General features: G+C 43.6%; 1 protein-coding gene across 1 annotated transcript; it reads left to right on the top strand.

Moving 5' to 3' along the window:
- The first annotated feature begins 1705 nt into the window (after positions 1-1705).
- Positions 1706-25870, top strand: ACP6 (acid phosphatase 6, lysophosphatidic). Its single transcript, XM_045544845.1, has 10 exons — positions 1706-2368; positions 14109-14237; positions 14357-14487; positions 14845-14924; positions 18310-18397; positions 19228-19360; positions 21080-21180; positions 23304-23399; positions 24854-25019; positions 25673-25870. The coding sequence occupies exons 1-10, from the start codon at positions 2150-2152 to the stop codon at positions 25814-25816; spliced, it is 1287 nt and encodes a 428-aa protein (XP_045400801.1). The 5' UTR covers positions 1706-2149; the 3' UTR covers positions 25817-25870.
- The last annotated feature ends 501 nt before the right edge of the window (positions 25871-26371 follow it).

The following is a 26371-nucleotide window of genomic DNA, read 5'->3' as shown; positions in this document are numbered from 1 at the left end:
ATTTGAAAGGGCTCACATTCCTAAGTTAAACATTTTTTTTTCTTTCCTCAATACCACAGACTGGGTGTCATACACAACAGAAATTTATTTTCCCACAGTATGGAAACTGGGAGTCTGAGATCAGGGTGCCAACATGGTCAGGTTCTGGTGAAGCCTCTCTTCCTGGCTTGCAGATGTCGCCTTCTTGCTTTGTGTTCACATGCCCTTTCCTCAGTGCATGGGTGTGGAGGGAGAGCTCTCTCTTCCTCTTTTTATAAAGCCACCAATCCTACAGGATTAGGACACTTACCACCTCATTGAACCTTAACTACCCCCTAAAAACCCTATCTCCAAATACAGTCGAATTGGGTGTTAGGGCTTCAAAATGTGAAAGAGGGGAGGAGGGGCAACTGAGCCTATAGCAAACAGTATTCAGTTTTTAATTACATCAATACACACAATAAGACTCCAAAAATTGAGTTCATGGGCTGGGCCAGGGAGAAAAGTGTGACAAATGTGCAGTGTTCCAAAATGACCCTCCCCGACCAGGGAACAATCAGAATCTTCCAGCTTGATAGCAGTCCCTAACCTTTTTGAGGGGTTTCACAGAAGACAGTTTTTCCACTGACATGGAAGGGAGGTGAGGGGGTGGGGGGGTCAGGGGAGGCAGAACTCAGGCGGTGATGGCAGCAATGGGGAGCAGCTGTAAATACAGATAAAACTTGGCTTGCTGCAGCTCACCTCCTGCTGTGTAGGGGGGCAAGGGGGGAGGGCGCCCCCCCTTTCCACGGACAGGGTACGGGTGTGGGGAGGGCAGCGGACCTACATGCCTGGGGGTTGGGGACCGCAGAGCTTGGTGAACAGAATTTAGACTTAAGTCAGGAGCCACGCTCCATTGGTATGTCTCTACATCTGGCCCAGTTTGATTCAAGGATAGAATCTACAATGATTAAAGGAATGGTTAGACTTTCCTAACAAATGCCTCGCCTCTGAAATTGGCCTTTACCTTGAGATAGACATCTACGGTTCTAATCTGAGTCCTGTTGCAAAGATCTGGGAACACAAGCTTGGAAAAGCTGTATATTGAATAGCAACCAGGCCAGGTGATAAGGCTGGCATTTTTCTGGGTTAACTAAGGTTCTTTATTATTGGGACACCCGCAGGCAAGGCCTGGATTTTTCCACAAGAAATATTCTGGATGTAAGTAAACACAACAGTAAGCTTAAAGTTCTACATGATTGCGACGATTTATGCCTGAGAGTTTTTGTAAACATAAAAGGTGGATAGTAAATGAAGACTAAATATAAAGTACCTAGTGCCGTGCTTCTTCGCAAGGGTAATCGCTCAGTAGGCGTCTGGGCTCTTAATCCAGCAACCACGCTTCCAGGACATAAAGGAAGTCTTCTACACTCAAAACTAGACTCGAACTACTCCCCACCGCCACCCAGTTCTAGCCCTGCCTAGCAAACTCTCTGGCCACACAAATTCACCTCAACCCAGCAGCGGCTCCGGCAAGCCGGACACTGGCGTGACCTGACGCGAGGCACGCGGCGGGGGCCGGGGCGGGGCCAGGGGCGGGGCCAGCTCCCCCGGGCGCCCCGGTGCGCACAGTCTTGTGGGAGTTGTAGTTCTCACAACTCTGAGCCTACGGACTAGGCGTCACCGAAGGACTCGTCTTCCCGTGCTCCTCTGCGCGGGTCCACTTGGGACAGGTCCCAGGGTGGGTAAGGAAGTGGGTGGGAGCTTGCTTTATAGAAAAGTGGAATCGAGTCGTCTGTGTCAGTGGAGTCGCTGCCGCCGAGCAACTCTGGTTGCTGTCCCTTCAAGAGTGCTGGAGGCCAAACTTGAAATGCAAGTTTAAGGTTTCCCAGAGAGCGAAAGAAAGGGAGCTGAGTTCCCCCCCAGCCCAGTCAGCAGCAGGACCAACCCTGACCCGGGTTAAAACTTCCAGCGGGCATTCGCTGCTCCCACCTCCGCTTCTTGTCTCACGTTCCCACTCGGGGTTTCCCTCAGGGCCGGGAGTCGCAGTTGTCCCCGCTTGTTAGGGCGCTGGATGGACGCGCCCGACAGTTCCCGCGAACTTGAGGGCGGCCGCTGACACCGCGCCTGCCAAGGGCTCGTGTTCGCCTCCTGCAGCCGCAACCCAGAGGGCAACCGAGGGGCTACCACCATGATCACCCGTGTCTTCAGTGTGCGCGTGTGGGCCCCGGTGGGCGTCCTGACCTCGCTGGCGTACTGCCTCCACCAGAGACGGGTGGCCCTGGCCGAGCTGCGGGGGGCCGGCGGCCAGCATTTCGTGGAGCGCAGCCTGCTGGAGCTGAAAATGGTGCAGGTCGTGTTTCGGCACGGGGCGCGGAGTCCTCTCAAGCCGCTCCCGCAAGAGGAGCAGGTGAGGGGTCGGCCGGGCCGGGGCTGGTGGGGCGAGGACCGTGTTCCAGGCCAGGCACGTCTCCGGAACACACACCTTCGGAGTTTTACCCGCGCGGACACGGAAAACAGCAGTAGCTAGTAGCTCAAGTAGGAGCTTGAGCAAAGGGGCTGGCTTGGCGCCCCCAGCCGTCCGCACCTTCCGAGTGTAGAACGGCCCCGGAACTTCCAGATTAGGCCCGATGGGTCAGGCCAGTAGTGCTTCTTAAGATGCCTGGGAATCTTTAAAATTCAGATTCTGATTCAGCAGGTGTGGGGTAGGGCCAGAGAGTCAGCGTTTCTTTTTGTTTGTTTGTTTGTTTGTTTGAGACAAAGTCTCACTCTATTGCCCGAGCTAGAGTGCCGTGGCGTCAGCCTAGCGCACAGCAACCTCAAACTCCTGGGCTCAAGCAATCCTCCTGCCTCAGCTTCCCAAGTTGCTGGGACTAGGCGTGCGCCACCATGCTCGGCTAATTTTTTTTCTCTATATATTTTTAGTTGTCCAGCTAATTTTTTTCTATTTTTGGTAGAAACAGGGGTCTCACTCTTGCTCAGGCTGGTCTCGAACTCCTGAGCTCAAACGATCCTCCCGCCTCAGCCTCTCAGAATGCTAGGATTACAGGTGTGAGCCATCGAGCCTGGCCGAGAGTTAGCATTTCTAACAAGTGCCGGGTGAACTTGAGTACAAGGGTGCAGTGCCCTTTTATGTGACCATTGTGAAGGTTGTTTGTTGGAGTTGCGGGGACCTTTGTGACAAGAACCACCTTAACTGGGATCACAGAAGGTCAATGCCTTTGGAAACAAATTTTACAACAGCTTTTTCTCAGGGTTTGCGGGAGACCATTTGAGATCTCTTGAAGGTTTTTTGGTAACATATGCTATATCTTGGGGTTCTCCTTTTCCATTTCAGGTTTCTAAACCTATAGTGGAAGAGATTTGAGTTAGGAAAAAAATTAAAAATTGGCTAGTCTGTGGTTATGTCTTAAAATCTGTCTGGTTTGGTTAGGATAATTATTACTAAAGCAATAAATAATAAGTTTTTTCAAATGATTGCCCTTCCTGGATGTGACGTTTCATATCAGCAAGGCCTAATGAAGAGGAATAGAAAACCGGAAATCCCCAGGCCCCTGGTGTCACATTTACCTGTGGAGTGCTTTTGCATAGTTAGTCTTCTAGGTTGATGCTGCAGTAGGTGGAACAGGTTGTCCAAACCTGATATTGGATGTACTCTTCATGATCACAGTTGCTTTCCAGAAACCCTCAGGGGTGTATCTTCACATTGTACAACTGAAAACCCATTTTTAAAGGCTGGCCACACATGAAATCAAACATCTAAAGCACTTCCTATGCAACTAAATATGTTTGGCAGGCGCTTAATTCTATTACCAGGTTTCTAGTTAGCCTTTCTATAGCTATACTACTTTCTCTCTAATACTAGAATTTTTATCTTTTGATGCTTTAATCTTTTTTCAGTCCCTTTTTACATTAGATCGTTAAATTTTCCTTATGATTTTGTACACACATAGCCCATCTCTTATGTACACCCCCTCCCCCATTCTTCTCTATTCTTATTACAGAAGGGCTGGGAAGTAATATATAGGAATATACATATATTCCTGTTAAAGACAAAGTTATCAGTGGTAGTAGAGAAAAAAACTTTGAATGTGTAGGCCTAGACCTGGTATGTACAGTATATATATTCCCTGAAGGCTCTGGAAAAATATTCTTTTAGGGCCATCTCCTGAGCCAGAGGATGTGTGATGGGTATCTTTTGCCTTTATGGTAGAAGGGACTATTGGAGCTTAGAATACCAGGTTCATTCATCTGTGTGGCCACAAAATATTGAGTCCATGGCCTGTCTTTGCAATTAGAGAAGGCACATTACCTCTCCTGACTGCTCATATTCTCCAGACTTTAGGCAGATGCTTTAAACATCTTGGGTTATCTAGTATAATGTCTTGTGCATAAAAGCCAGGGGTGGGACCAACTCTCTTTCAAATTAGGCTATGAGCAAATGTCATCAGCCTCCTAAACAACTTGTTTCTGGATATTCTTTCTCAGGTTTTCTTTTCAAGATCCAATTTGATAGAGGTTGTTATTGAGATTTTCTAATCTTCCTGGTTCTGCTATTAATTGTAGCCAGAAGCTACTGCCTGGCAACACTTCTAAAATTAAAATTGCCTTTGGTACATGTTTCCTGATTTCTGACTTGTTTATAGATAAACATATGTGACAAGTCATTTCTTTCAGTTATCTCATGAATCTTCAGAAAGTAGCATTGTTTAAAACTAGATGTATTATTGTTTTCTTATGGCTTGAATGGCCGTTGGTTTAACCTGTCTTGCTAAAAGATGGTATCTGTGCTTTGGAAATAGAATTATGGAACTTGATTGGCCATTTTTTCTGATCATTAGAGTAGATCCAAGTGCACTTTGAAAAGAAGAGATTTGGCCTTGCTTTCAGTGTTCCCTCAGCTCCTCCCCAGACAGTGGCAAGATAGATGGTCCCCATCTGGGCAGGTTCTTTGGTTTTTGTAAAATAAAGTTCAACCTGCTCCAGCTTCACTGTTGATTAAGGCATTTGGATCTTTATTTATTTAATAATATAGACAATCTGTGAAGCATAATACCACTATCATTGTTGCTTAATGCCTATCCAAAGCTCAGCTGAGAGAAGTGGTATTCAGGAAACATTGCATGAAGGATGTGCCAGTCAGTCCATCCATTCTTCTGGATCAATGGTTCTTAACCTTGGTGGAACATTGAACTCAACTAGGAAGCTTTAAAAAATACTGGTGCCTGGGCCTCGCTCTGAGAGATTCTGATTTAATTGGCCCAGGGCATCCAGACATTGTAAAAACTTCTCTGGTGAAGCTTTGGAATAATCTGGAATTGGATAGCATTGAGAAAGTGAAGGCCCCACACAAGAAAGATCCAGATGTGATTAGCCCAGGATAGGGCTTGGGTATCAGTAACTTTTGAAAAATTTCCTAGTGATGCCCCAAGGTTTAAAACTATTGCTTTATTCTAAAATCTACACCTGGAAGGTTTTTTGTTTACTTTTATGTAGATTTTTTTCTTTTACTGGAATGTAGCATATTGATCCCAGTATAGAATTGCCTGAAATGTGCTTTGGTAAGATGCTATCATTGTATGTTGAGAGAACTAGGAGAAACAATCCCACAGAACTCATTGGTGTGACTACTGAAAAGATGCTCATTATATTACTCTATCCTCTTTATGAGGACCCTTGGGAGGAATTTATCTGTTAGTGTTAGAAATGGTATGCTTCTCCTGAACAGTTGGCTTGCTTTTGTCTTTAAACTTGTATAGCTGATCAAGTTTCTCTTTTTATATAAAAGTCAGAAAGCTTAGTGCCAAATCTATGGCCCAGCTGTAAGTAAATGGTGTGCATTTTTTGGTAGTCTTATTACTGCATCCATTTTTTTGTCCCTACGTTTGTTTGCTTTTGTCTTTCTTGCCTACTTTGAATTGGTTGTCTTAGTATATTTTAGGTTTTGTTATCATCTACTTTGTTACTACTTAAAGATGGAGTATAAACAAAGTAAGTAGCATTATCAAGTTAGTCTTTGCCACTGACTCAGAAGCTGAAGAGCAGGAACAAGAATGAGAGTGTGTATGTGGGATGAACACCATATATGAAACTGATGTATCATCCATTCTTGGAAATCTGAAAACGTGTGCTCTAGACTTGACATGACCTGGACTTCAAGAGTTGTCTCCTGGGAAACACCAAAGGTCCTCTGCTGGTGACTGTGCCTAACAGGAGAAGATTTCCTCATGAGGCTGAATGGCCCTATGGATCTGTGTGTCAGGCCCTGTGCTGTTTCAGGAAAATCCCAAGATGGTGTAGAAAAACAGCCCTCCAAACTGAGATGGTGCGGAATGCAAACCATTCCCAGGTTGAAACAAACCAAACCACTTTTGCTATACACACTCTTCACCACCTCTGCTTTGCTCAAGCTTTCTAGCTATTCTTCGAATTCTGAATGCCATCCTCTCTTTCTACCCAAAGAAATGACCCAAACCAATCCAGCTTGATAAGTTAAGTGAGTTTATTAGAGGTTACTTACATAGAGCTCTCATTCTTAGTCAATAGGAATCCTTCAGGCATGCAGGGGAGGCAAGAGTTCTTTGGAGACTAAGATCCTCACTGTCTGCCTGTTTGTGGAGTTAAATTTCTTTTTGGAAGGTGACACAGAGCTTTCTCTCTGCATCATTGTATATATTTACATGCAATATAGGTTAAGCATGCACAGTCCTTTCCATTAGGCAGGGACTTTAGTATTACAATTAACTAAAGGGTACAAAGGCAACTAAGACGGCTTAAAACAGTTCAAATTGATCTTAAGACTTATGACCATCTACACAAAAGGAGCTACTTAAGAACACCTTTTGTGCTTTATACTTCTTTCAGCTTTTTTATTTTGATTTATACCTCTAAATTCAAAAGAAACATGCTCGAATTCTGTTAAACATTAAAAGCGGGGAACTTGTATTTTTCCTTCATGTGCCAAACATTGGACTTACAAGGATGGATAATTCAGTCTCAGCTTTAAAGGAGTTTACAATATGAAGGAGGGAAACAAAACAGATTTCAGTTATAGGAATATGCTGGGAGCACTGGGAACACAAAGGCGGTATCTCAAACTTAAAATGTCCAAACCTGAACTCAACTTTCCACCTGTTCTTCTGTCTTGGTCTTAGTTTTACTCAAGGAATACTTTCATTACCCTTGTTACCTTAAGCACACAGGCTCAAAATCAAAGTAATTTTTTTTTCTTTATTCCTTGTTTACCTACCGGCAAAACCCCCAAATAAAGCTTTTATATACTCACTTGCTGTTAGGGTAGAAAGCCTAGTAGGTGCTTACTGCATGGGTAGAGAAAGATTTCATATGCAAATATATAAAAGTGGAAAAAAAAGTTTATCTTATCTTCTTGTGGTGAGGTGGAGAGAGAGAATGAAAGAGAAAAGGGCAATAGAGCCGGAAGAAAGAGAGCAGGGAGAAGGTGTGGCATCCCAAAGAAAAGGGCGATGCCAGCAATGAGGCCAAGTAGCTCGCTGATTTTAAGGGGGATGAAGAGAAGAAAAAAAAATAGTGACAGCTGTCAGTTGATAACAAAAGCGGAAGCAGGTAGATAACAAAAACTGCAATGATGTCAAAATCCAAGAGTTGGCTTCCTGCCTTTCCTTAGAGAAGGGATTATCACAAATGTGACTCTGTCCTCGAGATATGGTTGAGACTGTAGCTTGTTCTTCTGCTGTTTACTCAGGAACTCTGTACAAGCAGATTCTCAAAAAAAGTTTTGAAAGAGAGATTTATATCTCTTTTCTGTCTGTTAGCTCCTTTCATAAGTTGTGCAAAACAGAACTCCTGCAGGGTACCTGTTAGTGAAAGAACTCACAGGATTGATCTTTAATGGCTACTGGGAAAATTGTGAGATTAGGTATTTTCCTGTTATTTTTGCAAGGCCGCCCTTATACTTGCCAAGTCTAATTTAAATGTCTTACATCTACCTCTTCTGTTTCTACTCACATAGATGAGGCCTTAGGCTTTCATGTAGACCATTGCTGACATCTTAAAATTGCCTTTTCTTCATCTAGTCTTCTCAATCCAATTATGATGTACACTGCCAGCTTTCAAACTACTCTGTGGACCCTGTGGACTAGGGGGATGCTGAGTGGCTCTGGGTTCCCACTCCTACTTCAACTAGAGAAATTCCAGTTTTTGCCTTTATATATACAAATCTAAAGTTAAACTTTACTTAGCATTTACTAATTAAAAAGTTTGCAAACCATTCCCAGGTTGAAGCAAACCAAACCACTTTTGCTATACACACTCTTCACCATCTCTGCTTTGCTCAAGCTTTCTAGCTATTCTAGGAATTCTGAATGCCACCCTCTCTTCCTACCTACCACTTACTCACAAGTCCAGATCTTTGCTCATCTAAATACTATTTCAAATGCTGTTCCTTCCATGAAACTTCCTGAATCCCCCAGCCAGAAAAGGTCTGTCTTGCCTTTGAACTACTATGGCCTTCATATAGTTTCTTGCTATACATTTCAGTTTCTGTTATGGTATTGCTCTCATTTACAGCCATAGCTTGCTTTCTCTGCTAACCTGAAAACCCATGAAAGGCAGGGTCAAGTTATCTGAAGTTTGGTATCTTCCACAGGATATGACAAATTGTTGGAGCTATTAATTGTACCACCTGTGTACTAGGCCCTTAGCTGGGCATCCAGAATACAGAGGTCCATAGATGACCCAGTCTCTGTTCTTAAGAAGCTAAGTCTGCTCAATAGGACAGACCAGTAAAGGAGCTCTCCTAATACACTTTGGTAAAGGATACCAAAGAGAGCCACCAAGGCTGCTGTGAAAGCACAGGGCCATGGTCAAGTCTTCTGGGAACCTTTAAGTTGAGTCTTATGGAATGAACAAGAGTCTTTCATTCTTGTTCATTCCATAAGAATTTAAGATGAAGGGAAAAGAAAATTCCAAGCAGAAGAAACACGATGTTCAATGGCCAAGATATATGAGAATGATGCTAGGAAACAAAGTTGTGTGGCTAGAGAGTAAGTGTGTAGGGCAGGGAAGAAGTGAGGGGATGCTTGAGAGGAGGTGGGTCCAGCATGCAGTCCAGCCCTCTTGAAGGGCTTTATCCAGGGGAATTAGAGGATCGGAAAGAGGGAGCAATGATTAACTGCGAAAGAGGGAAGAAGGTCTCTCTGCGAACACCCAGCCTTCTGATGTCAGCTAGGGCAGCACCAGTTAACGGGGAGGCTCAGGTGTTGGAGACTGGGTGCAGGTGGGACTGAGCCAATGCCTTTTGGAAGAATGGAGGGCCTCCTCTGTGCAAAGAGAATCTGAAACTCCCAGTGACACTCTCCTGGGATAGTTCTGGGAGGGGCAAAGATAAATACAATGATACATGACAAAGTAAGTTTTCATATGCCAGTTTTAAAACAAAACAAAGAAGTAAAAAAATTGAGTTAAATAATGTTCTTTTGATTTTGTGCTGTAGGAATTCAGATTAAGAAAAACCACTGAAAGCTGGAGTGGTCACTGGTGGGGAAGTAAGACTTGAATATTGAAGAGCAAGTGAATGGGCACATAGGAACAGTAATCCCTACAGGCAAGGGAAGCAAGCTGAAAGAAGATGCAGAGGAAGCAGTGGGCAGGGACTGGGTTGCAGGGAATAAGAAAAGCAGTACAGCTGAGGACAGGAGCTAGACCGAGATGTATAAGTCCCTGAAGGCCAGATGCCTACTTCTGAGACATTAGGAAAAAGCTATTGATATGATAAAAATGGCTCAGCAAGATTAATTAAGTGATTTTGAAATACACAATGCATTCTTATTTATTGTACTTACCATTCTGTGCAATAGATCGCTAAAGCTTATTTCTCCTAGCTGAAATTTTGTACCCTTTGATCAACATCTCTTTTTTCCCCACCCACCTTTCCCTGCCACCCTTTAATAACCACCATTCTACTCTCTATTTCTATGAGTTTGACTTTTTAAGTCCACACATACAGGCATACCTAGGAGATATTATTGGTTTGGTTCTAGACCACTGCAATAAAGTGAATATTGCAATAAAGTAAGTCACACAAATTTTTGGTTTCCCAGAAGGTATAAAAGTTATGTTTACACTACATTGTAGTCTATTAAGTGTACAACACCATTATGTCTAAAAGAACAATGTATATACCATAGTTAAAAATGCACTATTGCTAAAAATGCTAGTGATCATCTTAGCCTTCAGCAAGTCATAATCTTTTTGCTGGTGGAGGGTCTTGCCTTGATGTTGATGGCTGCTGACTGGTCAGGGTAGTGTGGTGGCTGCTGAAGGCTGGGGTAGTTGTGGGAATTTCTTAGTAAGATAGCAGTGAAGTTTGCTGCATCAATTGACTCTTCCTTTCATGAAAGATATCTCTTTAGCATGTGAGGCTGTTTAATAGCATTTTGCCCACAGTAGAACTTCTTTCAAAATTGGAGTCAATCCTCTCAAATCCTGCCACTGCTTTATCAACTAAGTTTATGTAATATTCTAAATCTTTTGTTGTCATTTAACAATGTTCACAGCAGCATTACCAGGAGCAGATTCCATCTCAAGAAACCACTTTCCTTGCTCATTCATAAGAAGCAACTCTTTATCCATTCAAGTTTTATCATGAGGTTGTAGCAATTCAGCCCACATCTTCAGGCTCTAGTTCTAATTTTAGTTCTCATGCTATTTCCACCACATCTGCACTTACTTCCTCCACTGAAGTCTTGAGCTCCTCAAAGTCATCCATGAAATTTGGAATTGACTTCTTCTAAACGCCTGTAAAGGTTGATACTTTGACCTCCTCCTATGAATCACAAATGTTCTTAATGGCGTCTAGAATGGTGAATCCTTTCCAGAATGTTTTCATTTTACTTTCCCCAGATACATCAGAGGAATCACTATCTATGGCAGCTATGGCCTTACAAAATATATTTCTTAAATAATAAGACTTGAAAGTCAAAATGACTCCTTAATCCATGGGCTGCGGAATGGATGTTGTGTTACTGGGCCTGAAAACAACATAAATCTCCTTGTACATCTCCAGCAGAGCTCTCAGATGACTAGGAGCATTGTCAATGAGCAGTAACATTTTGAAAGGAATCTTTTTTATGTTTTTTGAGCAGCAGGTCTCAACATTGGGCTTAAAATAGTAAACCATGCTGTAAACAGATGTGCTGTCATCGAGGCTTTGTTGTTACATTTATAGAGCACAGGTACAGTACATTCTTAATGGCCCTAGGATTTTAGAATGGTAAATGAGCATTTGTATCAAATTAAAGTCACCAGCTATATTAGCCCCTGACGAGAGAGTCAACCTGTCCTTTGAAGCTTTGAAGTCAAGCATTGATTCTTCTTCTCTAGCTTTGAAAGTCCCAGATGGCATCTTCTTCCAGTATAGGCTGTTGCATCTAAATTGAAAATCTGTTGTTTTAGGGTAACCACCTTCATCAATGGTCTAGCTCTTTGGATAATCTGCTACAACTTCTACATCGTACTTGCTGCTTCATGTTGTACTTTTATGTTATAGAGATGACCTCTTTCCTTAAATTTCATGAACGCCTCTGCTGGCTTCCAACTTTTCTTCTGCAGCTTTCTCACCTCTGTCAGACTTTACAGACTTGGAGAGAGTTAGGGTCTTACTCTGGATTAAGCTTGGCTTAAGGGAATGTTGTGGCTGGTTTGATCTTCTATTCAGACCACTAAAACTTTCACTGCATTAGCAATAAGGCTGATTCGCTTTCTTATTTGTTGTTTTCCCTGGAGTAGCACTTTTATTTTTTATTTTTTTGACTTTTGGTAAATTAATGCACACCTTACTTCCAAAAGTCTAGCTCGAATAAGAGTTTCTGGGAGTGAGAACAGTAAAACATGAGAAGGTGTTTTGCAGATAGTGACTCTGAGAGATGCCTCAGCTCTCATTGCTTTCACCAATCTTACAAAAAATATGCAGTACTTACCAGTTTAACAACAAACATAATCGAGCACCTACTTCCCAGCCCTGGAGAAACTGTCCCAATATGATAGGGAATGCAAAGAAATAAAATCCATGTTTCTACTTCCAAAAAACTTAGGACTTATCATCTGGAAGGGATCGCAGTGATGCTGTAATGTGCAAGTCCTGAGGGGGCCGGAGGCTGAGCGGACCCCAGGAGTCAGGCATCCAATCCCAGGTCCAGGACTGTTGCTTTTGGCTCAGTCATTTCCACTCCCGCTCCCTTATTTTTCCATTTCCTTAGTTCTCGTTCCTGCATATGGTACAGGCCACATCTGAAGCTGGTTCAGAGAGGCCGCCACACACCCGGGTCCACGCCGCCCGCAGAACTCTCAGCCTGGTTCCACAGCCTAGTGGCACGGCTTGAACCTTGCAGCAGCCCGTAGGCCCCATTCTCTCTCTTCCGGAGCTCAGATGGATGGATCTCTTTATTTTAGCCAGGGAGGCTTGTGACTAAGAGCTCCCTTTTCTCAAGGAACTACCAGTCAGTAAGAGCTTCCATCCCAAGCGGAGTAGCCCTTTTAATTTCCTTCAAAAACTTCTCCGTTGCCTTCACAACTTGGCTAACTCTTTGGCACAAAAAGCCTAGCATTCAGCCTATCTCGGCTTTCAACACACCTTCCTCAACTAAGCTTTATCATTTGTAGCTTTTGATTTAAAGTGGGAAATGTGCAACTCTTCCTTTTACTTGAATGCTTAGAGGCCATTGCAAAATTATTAATTGGCTTAATTTCAATATTGTGTGTCTCAGGGAGTAGGGAGACCTGAGGAGAGGGAGAACAAGGAGGGAATGGCTGATGGGGGAGCAGTCAGAACACATAGAGTATTTATTAAGTTTACTGTCTTATATGGGCGCGATTCGTGGTGCCCCAAAACAATTACAATAGTAACAGCAAAGATCGCTGATCACAGATCACCGTAAGAGATGTAATAATAACAAAAAAGTTTGAAATATTGTGAGAATTACCAAAATGTGACACAGGGACAAGGAGTGAGCACATGCTTTTGGAAAATGGCACTGATAGACTTGCTTGATGCAGGGTTGCCACAAACCTTCAATTTGTAAAAAATGCAATATCTGCAGTGTGATAAAATGATGTATGCCTATATTACTAAAAAACTAGATTTTAAATATTTTCGCCACATAAAAATAAGTATGTGAGGTGATGGATTTGTTAATTAGTTTACATTAATCATTCCACAATGTAAACATATATCAGAATATCACATTGTACCTCATAGGTATATAAAATTACTATTTTTAATTAAAAATAAAATAAAATACATTTTAATGTAATGAAAAATAATTTTTCCAAAAATATTAAGTAGGGGGTTATGTATATATGGATTGTTGGGGTGGAAGGGAGGAGTCTATCGCAGGTTTTTGCCTGCAGTGATAAGGTTTATACTTTGACAGTAAGATAATGGGAGGGCCATTGGGATAAGTTTTTTTCTAGCCAGTGATCAACAGGGCTTGGTGTGGGGATGGTGGAGCAGCAGGGAGCCAGGCGTTTGAGTTTTGGAGCCTAGAAGAACTGTGGTAGCATCAAGAGAGAGGGCAGGTGGAGCTCTAAAACCTGTGGCCACTTTGATGTTTTGAAAACCATTACAGTACAATTGGGGAAAGAGCCAGATTGCAAGGAATAAAGGAAGATGATGAAGAAGCAGTCTTCTTAGATGGCAGCTGTTTGTTTTCAAAATTGTGTGAAAGGAGGGGAAATATGTGGTAGTTACAAGGGGCATTAAGTAGAATCTTTAAGGGGGGAACAGGGCATAGAAACCTGCGGATTGATATTACAAATATGGTCACTGAGATCATATTTCATTCTTGCACCAATGAATGAATGAATTTGTGTGCCAGCCATTCCGGCCACTTCTCCCCTTTACTCCATGGTGGGCTTAGTGCCAGAGCAGCCCCTTAACAGTGATTGCTTGTGTAGCAATAATAGGACTTGGGCTAAGGACACCTGCAATAATAACTCATCATCTTTTCTTCCTTTAATTGGAGCTAAAGTTCCTTTCCTTTCTTCCCATGGGAAGGTTATAGGCCTCATGTCAGAGTGATTCCAGCCATGTGTTCCGAGTGCTGCTGAATGTTAATGCTGTAAGCTTCAAGAATGTTTTTTTAACCATGTGTTGTTTTTTATGGTCACAACAGGTAGAGTGGAATCCCCAGCTATTAGAAGTCCCACCCCAAACTCAGTTTGATTACACAGTCACCAATCTCACTGGTGGCCCGAGACCACATTCTCCTTTCGACTCTCAATACCGTGGGACCACCCTGAAGGTGAGCAATGCCTCCTTGCTCTGGGGAGCTCATTGCAAAGCTTCCATGATATTCTTAGGGCTGCATTCAGCAGGCTGTTAGGTGTTTTCAGTCTTCTCTCTCTTTCTTCCCCACTCTAGGGGGGCATGTTTGCTGGGCAGCTGACCAAGGTGGGCATGCAGCAGATGTTTGCACTGGGAGAGAGACTGAGGAAGAACTATGTCGAGAACATCCCCTTTCTCTCACCAACATTCAACCCACAGGAGGTCTTGTGAGTCACTTGAAAAAGGGATGTTGCATACAATTTAAGGTCTCGAGCATAAGGAAACCTGTCCTAACTTCCTCCATGATTCCCACTCTTACCCAAGGTAGTTTGGGGGACAACTTGTCCTGATGCAGTTACCCTTATGTCACAGGATGCTGTGTACAGGTGGTCAGTGGAGGTCATATACATTGGCCTTCGAGTCTCTTAGGGGCAGCCATCCCCCAGGGAGGTAAAATTCTTCCTAGCCCCACAGCTCCTCTTATGCAGTTTTGAAAGACTCCCAGTTTCTCTATGGAATAAGGTGGAGTATATATAACTAAATGTTCCTTTTATGAATATCCCTACCTTTTAATTTTTTTTCAGTGTTCGTTCCACTAACATATATCGGAATCTGGAGTCTACGCGTTGTTTGCTGGCAGGGCTTTTCCAGCGTCAGAAAGAAGGTTTGTGTTTGGGGTCTAGAAGTCAGCCCCTGTCCCAGGCACTCGCTCTTCTCACTTCCAAAGCTCCTTTCCCTCTTTTAGTGCCTGTTCACTTGGTCTCTTTTCTCCTGTACCTGTGACTTCATGGTGCACCTATTCTGATGGGTCCTTTCCTGTCTGGCCTTAAGTTCTGTCCTTATCAGCCTGCCTTCGACATTAGCAGCAATGCATCAGCTACTGTGATAGGCCTCTGCTCCTGCCTTCTCCTCTCGAGCTTCTACCCAAACTGCACACGGCAGTCCTAACCAGGTCTTGTGAACAATACACGGACGGGGCTTTTTGCTTAGGTGAGACACTGCTGACAAGGAAAGAGGGCAGGAGGGACACTTAGGTGGGACCTGAGACTGCTGCTACTGTTTTGATCTTGGTGACAATCTGCAGCGTGACCCAGATGGTATTAACAGTATTCTGTCCAGCCTTCCCTCGTTGAGAAAGTCTATTGAGTTGGGGTTTTGGTATATCCAGCCAGTGAATGATTGCAGTCAGTAGTTCCCAACTTTTTCACTCCCAAGGACTGCGTTAATTGTTCTCCCTTGTGGATCCCATATATTGAGGGCCTTTGGTCATCAGTGAAGGTGTATTTTGTCATTTGTAATTGATTCAAATTTACATTTAATCATTGGTCTGAATTTCAGATCACCATGCCCTCACTAAAATGGTGCCATAAGGCAAAGGTTCTTGTTATTTTGTTTAGCTTCTTTGGCAGTATCTCAAATAGAAACAAAATTTCTGTCAAACCTTTAAGAAATATGTAAGATAATAGAACCTTCAGGAAAGACGAGGCTAGTCTTGCCCCCAGAGGGGTTGGGTACTGCTACTAATTCTGGCTGAAGTTGGCTGCGGCACACAAACAGTATATATGTCTAGGTAACATAAAACAAACAAGACAGGCTCCCCTTACTTCTTGGGAGCCCTTGAATTCAGGAGTAATCCACAATGCCTGATCTTCTGAAAGCTCTCACTTGCTCAACTTCTAAAAGGCAAATGTCCTCTTCTTAGAAACACCAAAAGAGTGACTGAGAAGGAAAGAAGTTTCTTGGTGGCAGCCTTATCCACAGGCAGATCCTAGACTGAGGATGCCCTGGGTTTCCAGCAGGGAAGGAAATGGTATCATCAGTAGTCTCAGGTGTGGCTGTCTGGGTCACAGCTCCTTGCGCTGGACCCAGAGGTATTGGGACTCCAATTTGACTTCTGTCATGGCTACTTCCATGCCTTTCCCAGCATTAAGGGACTTGAACAGACCAAAGAACCCAGAAGATGCTACCATTAATGGAAGTGGTGCAACTTTGGGATACTGTTTTAGGAGTAAAATCCTAGAGAACTCTAGAGGCTTCCGGGTAAAGCGACAGTGAATCAGGCTATGCGGGAAACTGGAGATTGTTGTTCTTCCCCATTTGGTCAGTCATTTATTCAACACATATTTGAGTTTCTACCTAAGTGTGCCTTATTTATCATAAACTGTAGTTCTAATATTCAGTCATCAGTATCAGACTCCAGATAGAAATATTAGAGGTTTATAGTGTTGTTAGTGTTACATTAGAGGTTCAGATAATAGTTATTATTATTCCAACACTTAAAGGCCTTAGTACAGTTATCTCTGGTATCCTCGGGAGGTTGGTTCCAGGACTCCTCCCTCTATGGATACCAAAATCTTTGGATACTCAAGTCCCTCATATAAAATGGTGTAGTATTTGCATATAACCTACACACATCCTCCCGTATACTTGAAATCATCTCTAGATTACTTATACAGTAATACCTAATACAATGTAAATGCTATGTAAATAGCTGTTATACTGTATTTTTAAAATTTTTTTATTGTTATTTTTATTGTTTTTTCTTGAATATTTTTGATCCACGATTGGTTGCATTCGTGGATGTGTAATTCAAGGATATGGAGGGCCAACTGAATCCACCAAACATTGATTGTTCTAAGAACTTTGCGTATATTAACTTGTTTAATTCTTGTAATAACCCTGTGAGGTAGGTACCATTATTCCCTTTTATAGGTAAGAGAACTAAGACATGGAGAGGCTAAATGATTTGCCTGGGGACCCAGAGCTGGTAAATGGTGGAACTGGGATTCGAACTCTGGCAGTCTGGTTTCCAGATCCATACTCTTCATTTTTATGCTTGACTGTTTCTCTGAGGACAGTGTATCTGGAGAGGGCATGTGATCATTTGATCTATTCTTTTCACAACATGTCCTGCATAACACTAGGATTTTTCACAGGGGTCTCCGAAACTACAGGAAAGGAGGAGGATGGGACATGCAAGTGTTCTATGCTTTGGACCCCCCCTTGCAGCCATCAGCCTCTTTTCTTTTCTTACTTTATATAATAGTGAGGGGGGAGATTCCACTGCTTTAGAAACAATTAAAAATTACTGGTATTGTCCCAACCCTTTGATTTTCAGATGAGTCCCAGAGAATGGTAGTGACTTCCCAAGGTGACCCTGCTGGTTAGTTGTGGATTGAGGACTAAACTCTTCTGACTTTTAGTCTGATTTCCTTCTTCTGTCCAGACCAATGAAGTGTGTCTGAATTCCAATATTCTAGTAAAGTTACCATAGACTACTTTTAAAGTCCTAGGGTTCTGACTCAATAATTTTGGGTGGAATAAATAGCTCTTTGGGACTTAGATTCACCTAATCACTCTGTGAATTGACCTCAGTGAATTCCAATTGCTGCTGATGAGAGCTGCTTCTTTTGCCATTAGGCCTGAGTAGTGTGGAAAGAGAACCTTGCCATAGGCACTTGGCACAGAGCAAAGCATGGCATTCTTTGGGCATTGACAGGAGGGAATAAGGGTCCTTAGGAGCTCTGAGCAGCAGTGAGCTGCTGTGAGGTGTATAAGAAACATTGTACTCTAGTCTTTGGTTCCTGGTAATTTATTCTCAGTTTGTCATGTGCTAAATCACCATACTGGCCTGCAGAATTGGACTTTGAGAAGCAAGAAAGTAACCTTGTTCTGATAAAGTCATTCTTTATTAGAATGCCCAAGTGCTAGTGGTGCTTTGAGGCAGAGACTTTTTTAGAAGGGATCAGGGAAGTACCAGTCTGATCCAGGTCTGAACCTGCTCTAGTCTATTTGTGGCCCAGTTAGGAGGGCTTGTACTAGACAGAACAAGGCTGCTACTTGCTCTTTCCATTACTCAGACCATAGGAGAGCTCCTGTTGGCAGGGCCAGGGCATGTTGAGGCATTCAGTGTCCTTAAGGAGTAACTTGGATACTCTGCCTGTTGGAGCAGCTCCATCTCTGTAGACAAAGGGAAGAGGAAGTGGTGGAGATGTTGGGAAGAAAACACTGAGGCCTCTTCCTGCCTGTGCTTCCTACCTTCCTTTCAGGATCCATCATCATCTACACTGATGAGGCAAGCTCGGAAGTCTTGTACCCCAACTATGAAAACTGCTGGAGCCTGAGGCAGAGGACCAGGTAACTGTCCCTAGATTCTTGCTCACCAGTGGGGGACAGCCTTTTATCACCTTTGCTGGCAGGACTCTGCCTGTACTGAGGGCCTGCCCAGACTCAACCACTGGAGGATAAGGGATAGGAGGGATCGAACTACACTCAGGTCTGACACCAGCTGTCCAGGAAGTAAAGAAGCTCTTGCTCACAGTGGCAGGCTCTTAGTGCAGGTACAGAAAGCCTAGGAAAGCCACACGCAGGGCTAGACAGATGGCATATACAGCCACAAGTGGCCTTTGCTGTTTACAAAGCATTATCCTCCTGACAACCCTGGGCTCTCAAGTGGGGCAGAAGAGGAAACCAACAGGTTAAATAAAAGATGATTGAGCCCGTCATCGACCTGCAAATCTAGGTGTACAAACACAGGAAGACACAGAGTTCCCTTCTCTTACCAACATGCTGTCATATAGGATAGATTGGTTTGGGCTGATGACAGTGTTCAGTTCTCAGGTATTTCTGGGCTGCACTAAGACCGTGTAATATGTATTCCATAAAAGAAAGACAATGCTGTTTTCAGACAGACCTGGGACGTGCTTGCATGATTTTTAATATAATAGAAATTAACTAGAGTGGGATTTAGAAAATCCAGCCTTTTATTCCAACCCTGGTACTTGCTAACTTACAAGTCATTTCACCTCATAGAGCCTTAGTTTACTCATTTGTAAAATTGGAATAATACCAACTAATTCCAGTGGGTTGTTGTGAGGATTAAATGAGATCCCAAATGTTGAATGAAGCACACTTTATAAACTGTTAATAACATACAATATAAGGCATTACTTTTTATTTTTTATCAGAGGCCGAAGGCAGACTGCCTATTCGCAGCCAGGAGTCTCAGAGGATTTGAAAAAGGTGAAGGAGGAGATGGGTATTGACAATGCTAACAAAGTGGATTTCCTCATGCTCCTGGACAACATGGCTGCTGAGCAGGTTGGGTACTGTCTTCCCCAGGCTCTGGGGTTGGGGAACCTGGGACAGACACCTGGATGAATTGGCTCCTGAGGTAGAACTGGGTGGAGAGAAGTGGTGGGACCCTCCTCGTTTGGAGGCAACTGTGCTGGGACCTCCAGATGGCATGGCTGTGGGGACTGAGGGGTGGGGAGCAAACTGGGAGGAATCTTCACTCACATTTAACTCCAGATCAGAGTTTCTGAAGCAGATTCCCCAGAATACCCAATATGTGAGTGTGTATGTTTGGGTAGGCAGGGGTAGGGTGGATGATGGGTAGGAAGGGATAGGTAGGGTCTAAAAATTTTGGAATCCCTATTTATTGTATCACTTTTTGGAGAGTTTATATGTACATCAGCATATCTTAAAAATCTGGAAGCCTATAGTAAAGAAAGCTGGTGAGGTCAGGTGCGGTGGCTCACGCGTGTAATCCTAGCATTCTGGAAAGCTGAGGCAGGGGGATTGCTTGAGCTCAGGAGTTTGAGACCAGCCTGAGCAACAGCAAGATGCCGTCTCTACTAAAAATAGAAAAAAATTAGCCATGCATGGTGGCGGGCACCTGTAGTCTCAGCTACTCAGGAGGCTGAGACAGGAGGATCTCGTGAACGCAGGAGTTTGAGGTTTCAGTGAGCTTGTGATGATGCCACTGCACTCTAGCCAGGGGGACAGAGCAAGACTCTGTCTCAAGGAAAAGAAAAAAAAAGAAAGCTTCTTAATCCCTTTTCTTTTTTTTTTTTTGGAGACTGGGTCTTGCTCTGTCATCTAGGCTGGAATGGAGTGCAGTGGCATGATCATAGCTAACTGTAACCTCGAATTCCTAGGCTCAAGTTCTCCTCTTGCTTTAGCCTCCCAAGTAGCTGGGACCATAGGCACATTCCACCACATCCAGCTAATTGTTTAATTTTTTTGTTGAGATGGGGTCTTGCTATGTTGCCCAGGCTGATCTTGAACTTCTGGCCTCAAGCAATCCTTCCACCTGGGCCTCCCAGAGTGCTGGGGTTACAGGCATGAACCACTGTGCCCAGCCAAAAGCTGGTTAATCTTTAAGTCTGTTTTCCTCAAACTTATTTAGCCACAGAATCTTTTTTTATGTAATAAATGCATAAAGCAGACTACACAATGGGAAATGTTTCTCTAGATTCAGAAATTGGATACCCAATTGGACACCCAAAGGCAGTATTGGATTCTCCTTCCTTCTCTTGTGAAAATGACAGTGTGCCCTGAAGGCAGAAATGTACCTTGTGCTTATGTGTAACATAGGTTTAAGGTTACAAGGCAAGAGTTCATATAAAGTATTTGTATGGCATACTTTTTAGAAGTCATTTTGGGGAAAAGGAAGGCTAAATGGAAATTTATGAATTCTTTGCCTTGTATTTTGAATAAAGGCAATAAATAAATAATAAAATACAATCTTTGTATTTTAAGTTTATATTTTTTTTATTTTTGTATTTTAAGTTTAAAAAATTCAAATGTTTTTCATTTTAGAGCGAATGGGGAGCCATCAGAAAGGGAAAAAAAATTTTTTCTTGGCTTTCCTATCTCTAGTAATAGCTTCAGAAGAGCCTTAGGGACATAGCTTCTTGGGCTGTTGCGTTCCCCAGGAGAAGACAGTCCCCTGCAGGCTCCATGGAAGTTGATCAGCTGCCAGGATCAGTAGGTGAGAAGCAATTCTTTCTAAAACTGTACCTATGGCCCTTTCAGGCACATAGATTCCCAAGCTGCCCCACGCTGAAGAAATTTGCACAGATGATTGAACAGAGAGCTGTGGACACAGCCTTGTACATCCTGCAAAGGGAAGACAGGTGAGGAGCCCCTGGCTGCTGGCATAACGTCACGCTTGGTCAGACCTCCACGTGTGTGGGAAGAGGAGTTCATCAGGCCCACTCACACCTGCCAGCTGGTGTCTCTGTGTGCAAGGAGGCTAACATGACCCCATTCAGCCTACTAGCAGGCCTAGGTCCTTACATTCTGGAGCAGGGACTGGTGACTTAGTGAATCTATTCCCTGTTATACACAACGAGGAAACACCACCCTTCTGTCTGTCAGTCATTCAGTTTTTCCTATTGCTTTAATGTTTAAAGGATTTGGGTAGGGGAAGCTGAAGGAAGAGTAACTATTCTTACTTTATTCATCACTTTATAATTTATAAATCATTTTCATATTCATACTGTGAGTTCAGTGGCATTATGCCTGGCTTTATAGGTAAAGAAACAGTAGCTGGGAGATAGCTTCCTGGTCTGGACTCAGCTGGCAAGTGGCAGAGCCAGGACTTGGACCCTGGTCCTCTGACTACCAATTCTGTGTTTTCTCTGTATTACCAGGACTTCGAGTTCTGTTTCTATCAGGCCTGTTTCCTGAGTACCAGAGTGGAAAGTTTCTCTCTTACCAAATTTGAGGAGACACCTTTTTCTGATTAAGAGCATTCAACTTGCTCTTGGACTAGGTGATGTGGTAGAGGAAATAGATGGGAAGTAGAGGAATAGCCCTGGGAAAGACAAGTGGAAAGGGAAGACATCTAACATTTTTTTAAGAATTTGCACAGTTGATTGCATAAAAATAAGAGCCTCTGACTGCATTCCTTCCATGTCTACTTGTGCACTAGCCTCGGGCATCCAGAGGGCTCTAGCCAAGCCATGCAGCTTACTGCCACTTCCTTGGACTTGCTGGGTTCCTTTTTCTGTTAATGAAGTGGCCTTACCAGATCTCAATTGTCACTGCCCTCCCTTCCATCAACACACATATTTAATAAATCTTTTAGGCTGTGTGGGCCATACAATTTCTGTTGCAACTACTCATCTCTGCCCTTGTAACATGAAGCAACCGTAGACAACATGCAAACAAATATGCAAGGCTGTGTTCAAATAAAACTCTACTTACAAAAGCAGGCAGGTTGGATTTGGCCCATGCCATAGTTTCCTTTCTCCTGGTTTAAATCATTTTAAACAAGACCTTATCCACTGTCCTATCTATTTGAATTAGCCCTGGTTTTATAAAACTGCTGTTTCTTCAAGGACAAATGGTTACAACCTCACAAGACCGTCCAACTTGGCTCTGCCTGTACACATTCTTCTAGAAAGTATATGTTGCATACAATGTTGGTTGCCTACTCTTCATTCATTGCTGCAACATTCCTTGATTTATAAAGGTTGCAATTTACCCAATCACCATGAATAAAGATCAGTCTAAGCCAATCATGGCAACCTTATTCCCTTCCATCAGTGATTGGGTTCTGGGAATTCTAGGAGAGGTATTTTTTTTCTCTTTGATAAAAATGAGAGTCACAAAAACAAAGCCTTTTTGCACTCACCAGCCCTTATCTTCCTGCTTTATTCACTGCTGTGAATGGATGCTCTGAGTTGCAGTAGTCACCTTGTGACCATGAGGTGACATGCCTGAGAATAAAAGTGATGAAGCCACAGAGCCAACCCTGGGGACACTACTGCTGAACTTCTTGTTAAGTGAAATATATAAGACATACATAAGAAATGTTCTTATGGTCTAAACTTCAAAAGAAGGAAGGCTGGCACATAGGATAATTTAGGATGTTCTTGTTCCTTCTGATCATTTTTCTAAGGGTCTTCTGGAATTTCATTACCCTCTGTCTTTCACAGCTTTGTTCTTTTATTTCTCAAGGCCTAGTTCCTCATAACTTCTGTGGGTTGCCCCTCTCCTGCTCCTCCAGCCCCTCCCATCTCAGTTGTATATCCTGGTTCTTTTGTTGTTGGAAATCTTTGTTCACGGAGAACCCTCAGACTTCACTCAGGGCCATTTCTCTCCTTCCTGCCCATCGCTATCCCTTGTGCATTACTTGTCTTTCTCTCAGCTCTGCCTGATTGAGCTCCTGAGGTCCTAGGGGGCACCACCAGCTATGTCCCCTGAGTGCTGAGTGCCCTCTGGGTGCTTAAATGTTGTTCACTCTTCACAGGGAAAGTCTTCAGATGGCAGTAGGCCCATTCCTCCACATCCTGGAGAGCAACCTGCTGAAAGCTGTGGACCCTGCCACTCCACCCGGCAAGATCAGGTGCCTGGCACAGCAACTCTGCTTTGTGCAGCTGAGGGCCGTGGGGACTTCTGGCTGCAGGGAGGGAACCTAAATCTTAAGGGGACAAGAAGCAGTATACCAGTGACTGAGGGTGGATTTTTAAGAGACCATGAATTCCAAAGAGGTTCACAACCTTTTTTACCTTTCTTCCCACTGCTCCCCTCCTACTATGATTTAGCCGAAAAGAATCCTAAATTAATTTTTCTATTTTTTTTAACTAATTGAACATGTTTCAAATAGTGTAGCCAATATGATACCACACTGATTTCATATTATAATAGTCCAAAACAAAGATAATTGCTTACTATATTGTCTAGTTTGAACACTTTCATTGAGTGTACAGAGGTGTGATATCCATTAGGTATCTTAAAATGTTGGAAGTGGCTCATAAGCCTCCATTGCCAGTTTTGTGGACTGGAACCCCAGGTTGGGATCATGGATTTGGAATGTTATATGTCCTAGGACTAGGCACTTGCTAAGCAAAATATGGTCTGAAGACAAAAAGCTTCACCATCGCCCAAGAACTTGTTAGATTCTCAGGACCCAGCCTGGTCTCCTGAATCAGCATCTGCATTTTAAGAAGATCCCCAGGTGATTTGTATACACCCTAACGTTGGAGAAGCACTGTTGTAAGGCTGCCTTCTTGAGAGAGAGAGATTGCACATAGCTAGAAACTTACAATGAGTACAGGAGGAGGCACAGCAGACAGTGAGTTGAAACAGGAACATGCAGGAATTTGGGGCCAAGATTTGTAACAGCAAGTCATATGAGCATCCTTCCCTCTCTTTCACAGTCTCTTCACAGTTCTTGCTATGCCTTGTGTCTGTAGAATACTACAGGATCCAGTGCTAGTCGTCTAGGTTTAGAGTCAACAAATAAAACACTTGATCCTTCCTAAGAGATAGATACTGGTATCAGGCAGATGTAGATGAAAATGACACCTTTATTACTGATCGAAGCCATTTGGGGAATGTTTTCAGGGCCAAACAGGCTTATTAATAATCTTTTGAACGAACTTAATTCCCCAAAACTGCAAGTTTCCCCAACAAGGAACAGAGCTTGCCCTACTAAACTTGTCACGTGGCTGAAAGCAGGAGGAGCATTTGCCAAAGGGTGGCGGGACCTAAAGAGAGAAGAAAGGTTCGGCCTAAGCCACACATTGAAACTCACCAGGGAAGGAGTAAGTGAGGGGGTGGGAAGGAAGAGGCCGGGAGAGTTGCTCCAGTGGGGACCCTTCTCATGAAGACATGAGGAGTGGGAATAGGTTCTCCCCACCATCTCCTTCAAAGGAGTTTTATACTGGGCTCAATTGATTGCTAGGTATCACCTGGTTTCTGAGGCAGGTGTTGTTCCTTACTCAAAGAAGGCAGGCAGTGTCCTGGCCTCCAGAGTCCTGAAGCAAAGAATTGTAGAGAACTGTTTCCTCCTTGCAGAAAGCTGTACCTCTATGCGGCTCATGATGTGACCCTCATGCCTCTCTTACTCACCCTGGGGATATTTGACCACAAATGGCCACCATTTGCTGTTGAGCTGACCATGGAACTCTATCAGCACCAGGAATCTAAGGAGTGGTTTGTGCAGCTCTATTACCATGGGGAGGTAAGACCTCAGAGGTGGGATTGGGGTGGCTAGGCACCCTTCCCCCAACCCCACCTACCTGGTTTGGCACCAGGTCTCCATCCTCAGGCCCAGTGGAGTCTCTGTTGGTCTAGTCAGCTCTCTGAATCCTGTAGGGGAGACTCAGAGCTTCCCAGGCATAGGGCAGAACTTGGCATATGGTGGCAGGGTGGAACATGGGTTTCATGCCAATTCCATCATAGACTCCTTCTAGGAACAGGGCCACCCTCCTTCTCTTCTCCTGATTGTCTCTGCCCAGATGTAACATCCTGACTGTGAGGCCTGTTTTGAAAATTAAAGATGGTGTCTTTGGGAGGTGATGTGTGCTGTCAGTACCCTTGGTGCCTTGACTGCTCGTCAGGGCTGATGTCCAGGACAGAGGCTGTTAGTTCTCCCAGCTCGTAACTTGACTGGGTAGACACAGTCAATTCAACGAACATTTCTTAAAGGCCTTTTATAAACAGGGCATAGTGCTTTTATTATGGAAGATGACCAGGTAGTAGGGCCTTCCTGGCTGTTACATGTTTGCACACACATACAACTTGGGTCAGAGCCTCTCAGGCCTCTGGGTTCATCTGAAAACAGCAGAAAGATGGTGTCCTCAGTCGACCTGCTGAGTTATGTCTCTTCCGCAGGAGCAGGTGCCGAGAGGTTGCCCTGCTGGGCTCTGTCCGCTGGATAAGTTCCTGAATGCCATGTCAGTTTACTCCTTAAGCCCAGAAAAATACCACACACTCTGCTCCCAAACACAAGCAATGGAACTTGGAAATGAAGAGTGACTGATTTATACAAATAGGACATGTTGATTTTAAATAAAATGCCTTTATACAATGCCTTCAGCTTTGTGTGATTGGGGAGCGGGAAGGGCAAGGGTTAATGTACTTTAATGTAAGGTAAGGGTATGTCCTTCCTGTACGTATATTAAGGTCTCTTCCTGAAAGGAAAAGGGGTATAATGATGAGACCAAAGGGCTAGTTCTCTATTTTGGGGCTTGATTCTAAGGTCAGAAGCATCTGCATGTGACACAGGCTGGGGCCATCATGACCCTGTAGGATTTTGTTGGTTTTGGACTAAAGTTCTATCTTAATTTTGCAGACTTTTATTAAGCCACCTACTAAGTAGTGGTCAATACAAGGGTGAACGTTTCCGCTCTGAAGTTGTTTCAGTCCAGTGGGAGAGGCAGATAAGTAACTCCATGATTACAATGCAGTATGTTTAGTGCTACTTGGGGGGCTTACTTGGGGGGCTACTTGGAGACAGAGAAGAAACCTCTAGCTCTGCCTGGCAGGGGCTGTGGGAGCAGTTGAGGAAGGCTTCTGAGAAACTTTTGTCCT

Source organism: Lemur catta, chromosome 3, assembly GCF_020740605.2.
Source record: "Lemur catta isolate mLemCat1 chromosome 3, mLemCat1.pri, whole genome shotgun sequence".
Lineage (NCBI taxonomy): Eukaryota > Metazoa > Chordata > Mammalia > Primates > Lemuridae > Lemur > Lemur catta.
Note: the sequence above shows the minus strand (reverse complement) of the source record. Positions and strands in the feature narration are given on the sequence as shown.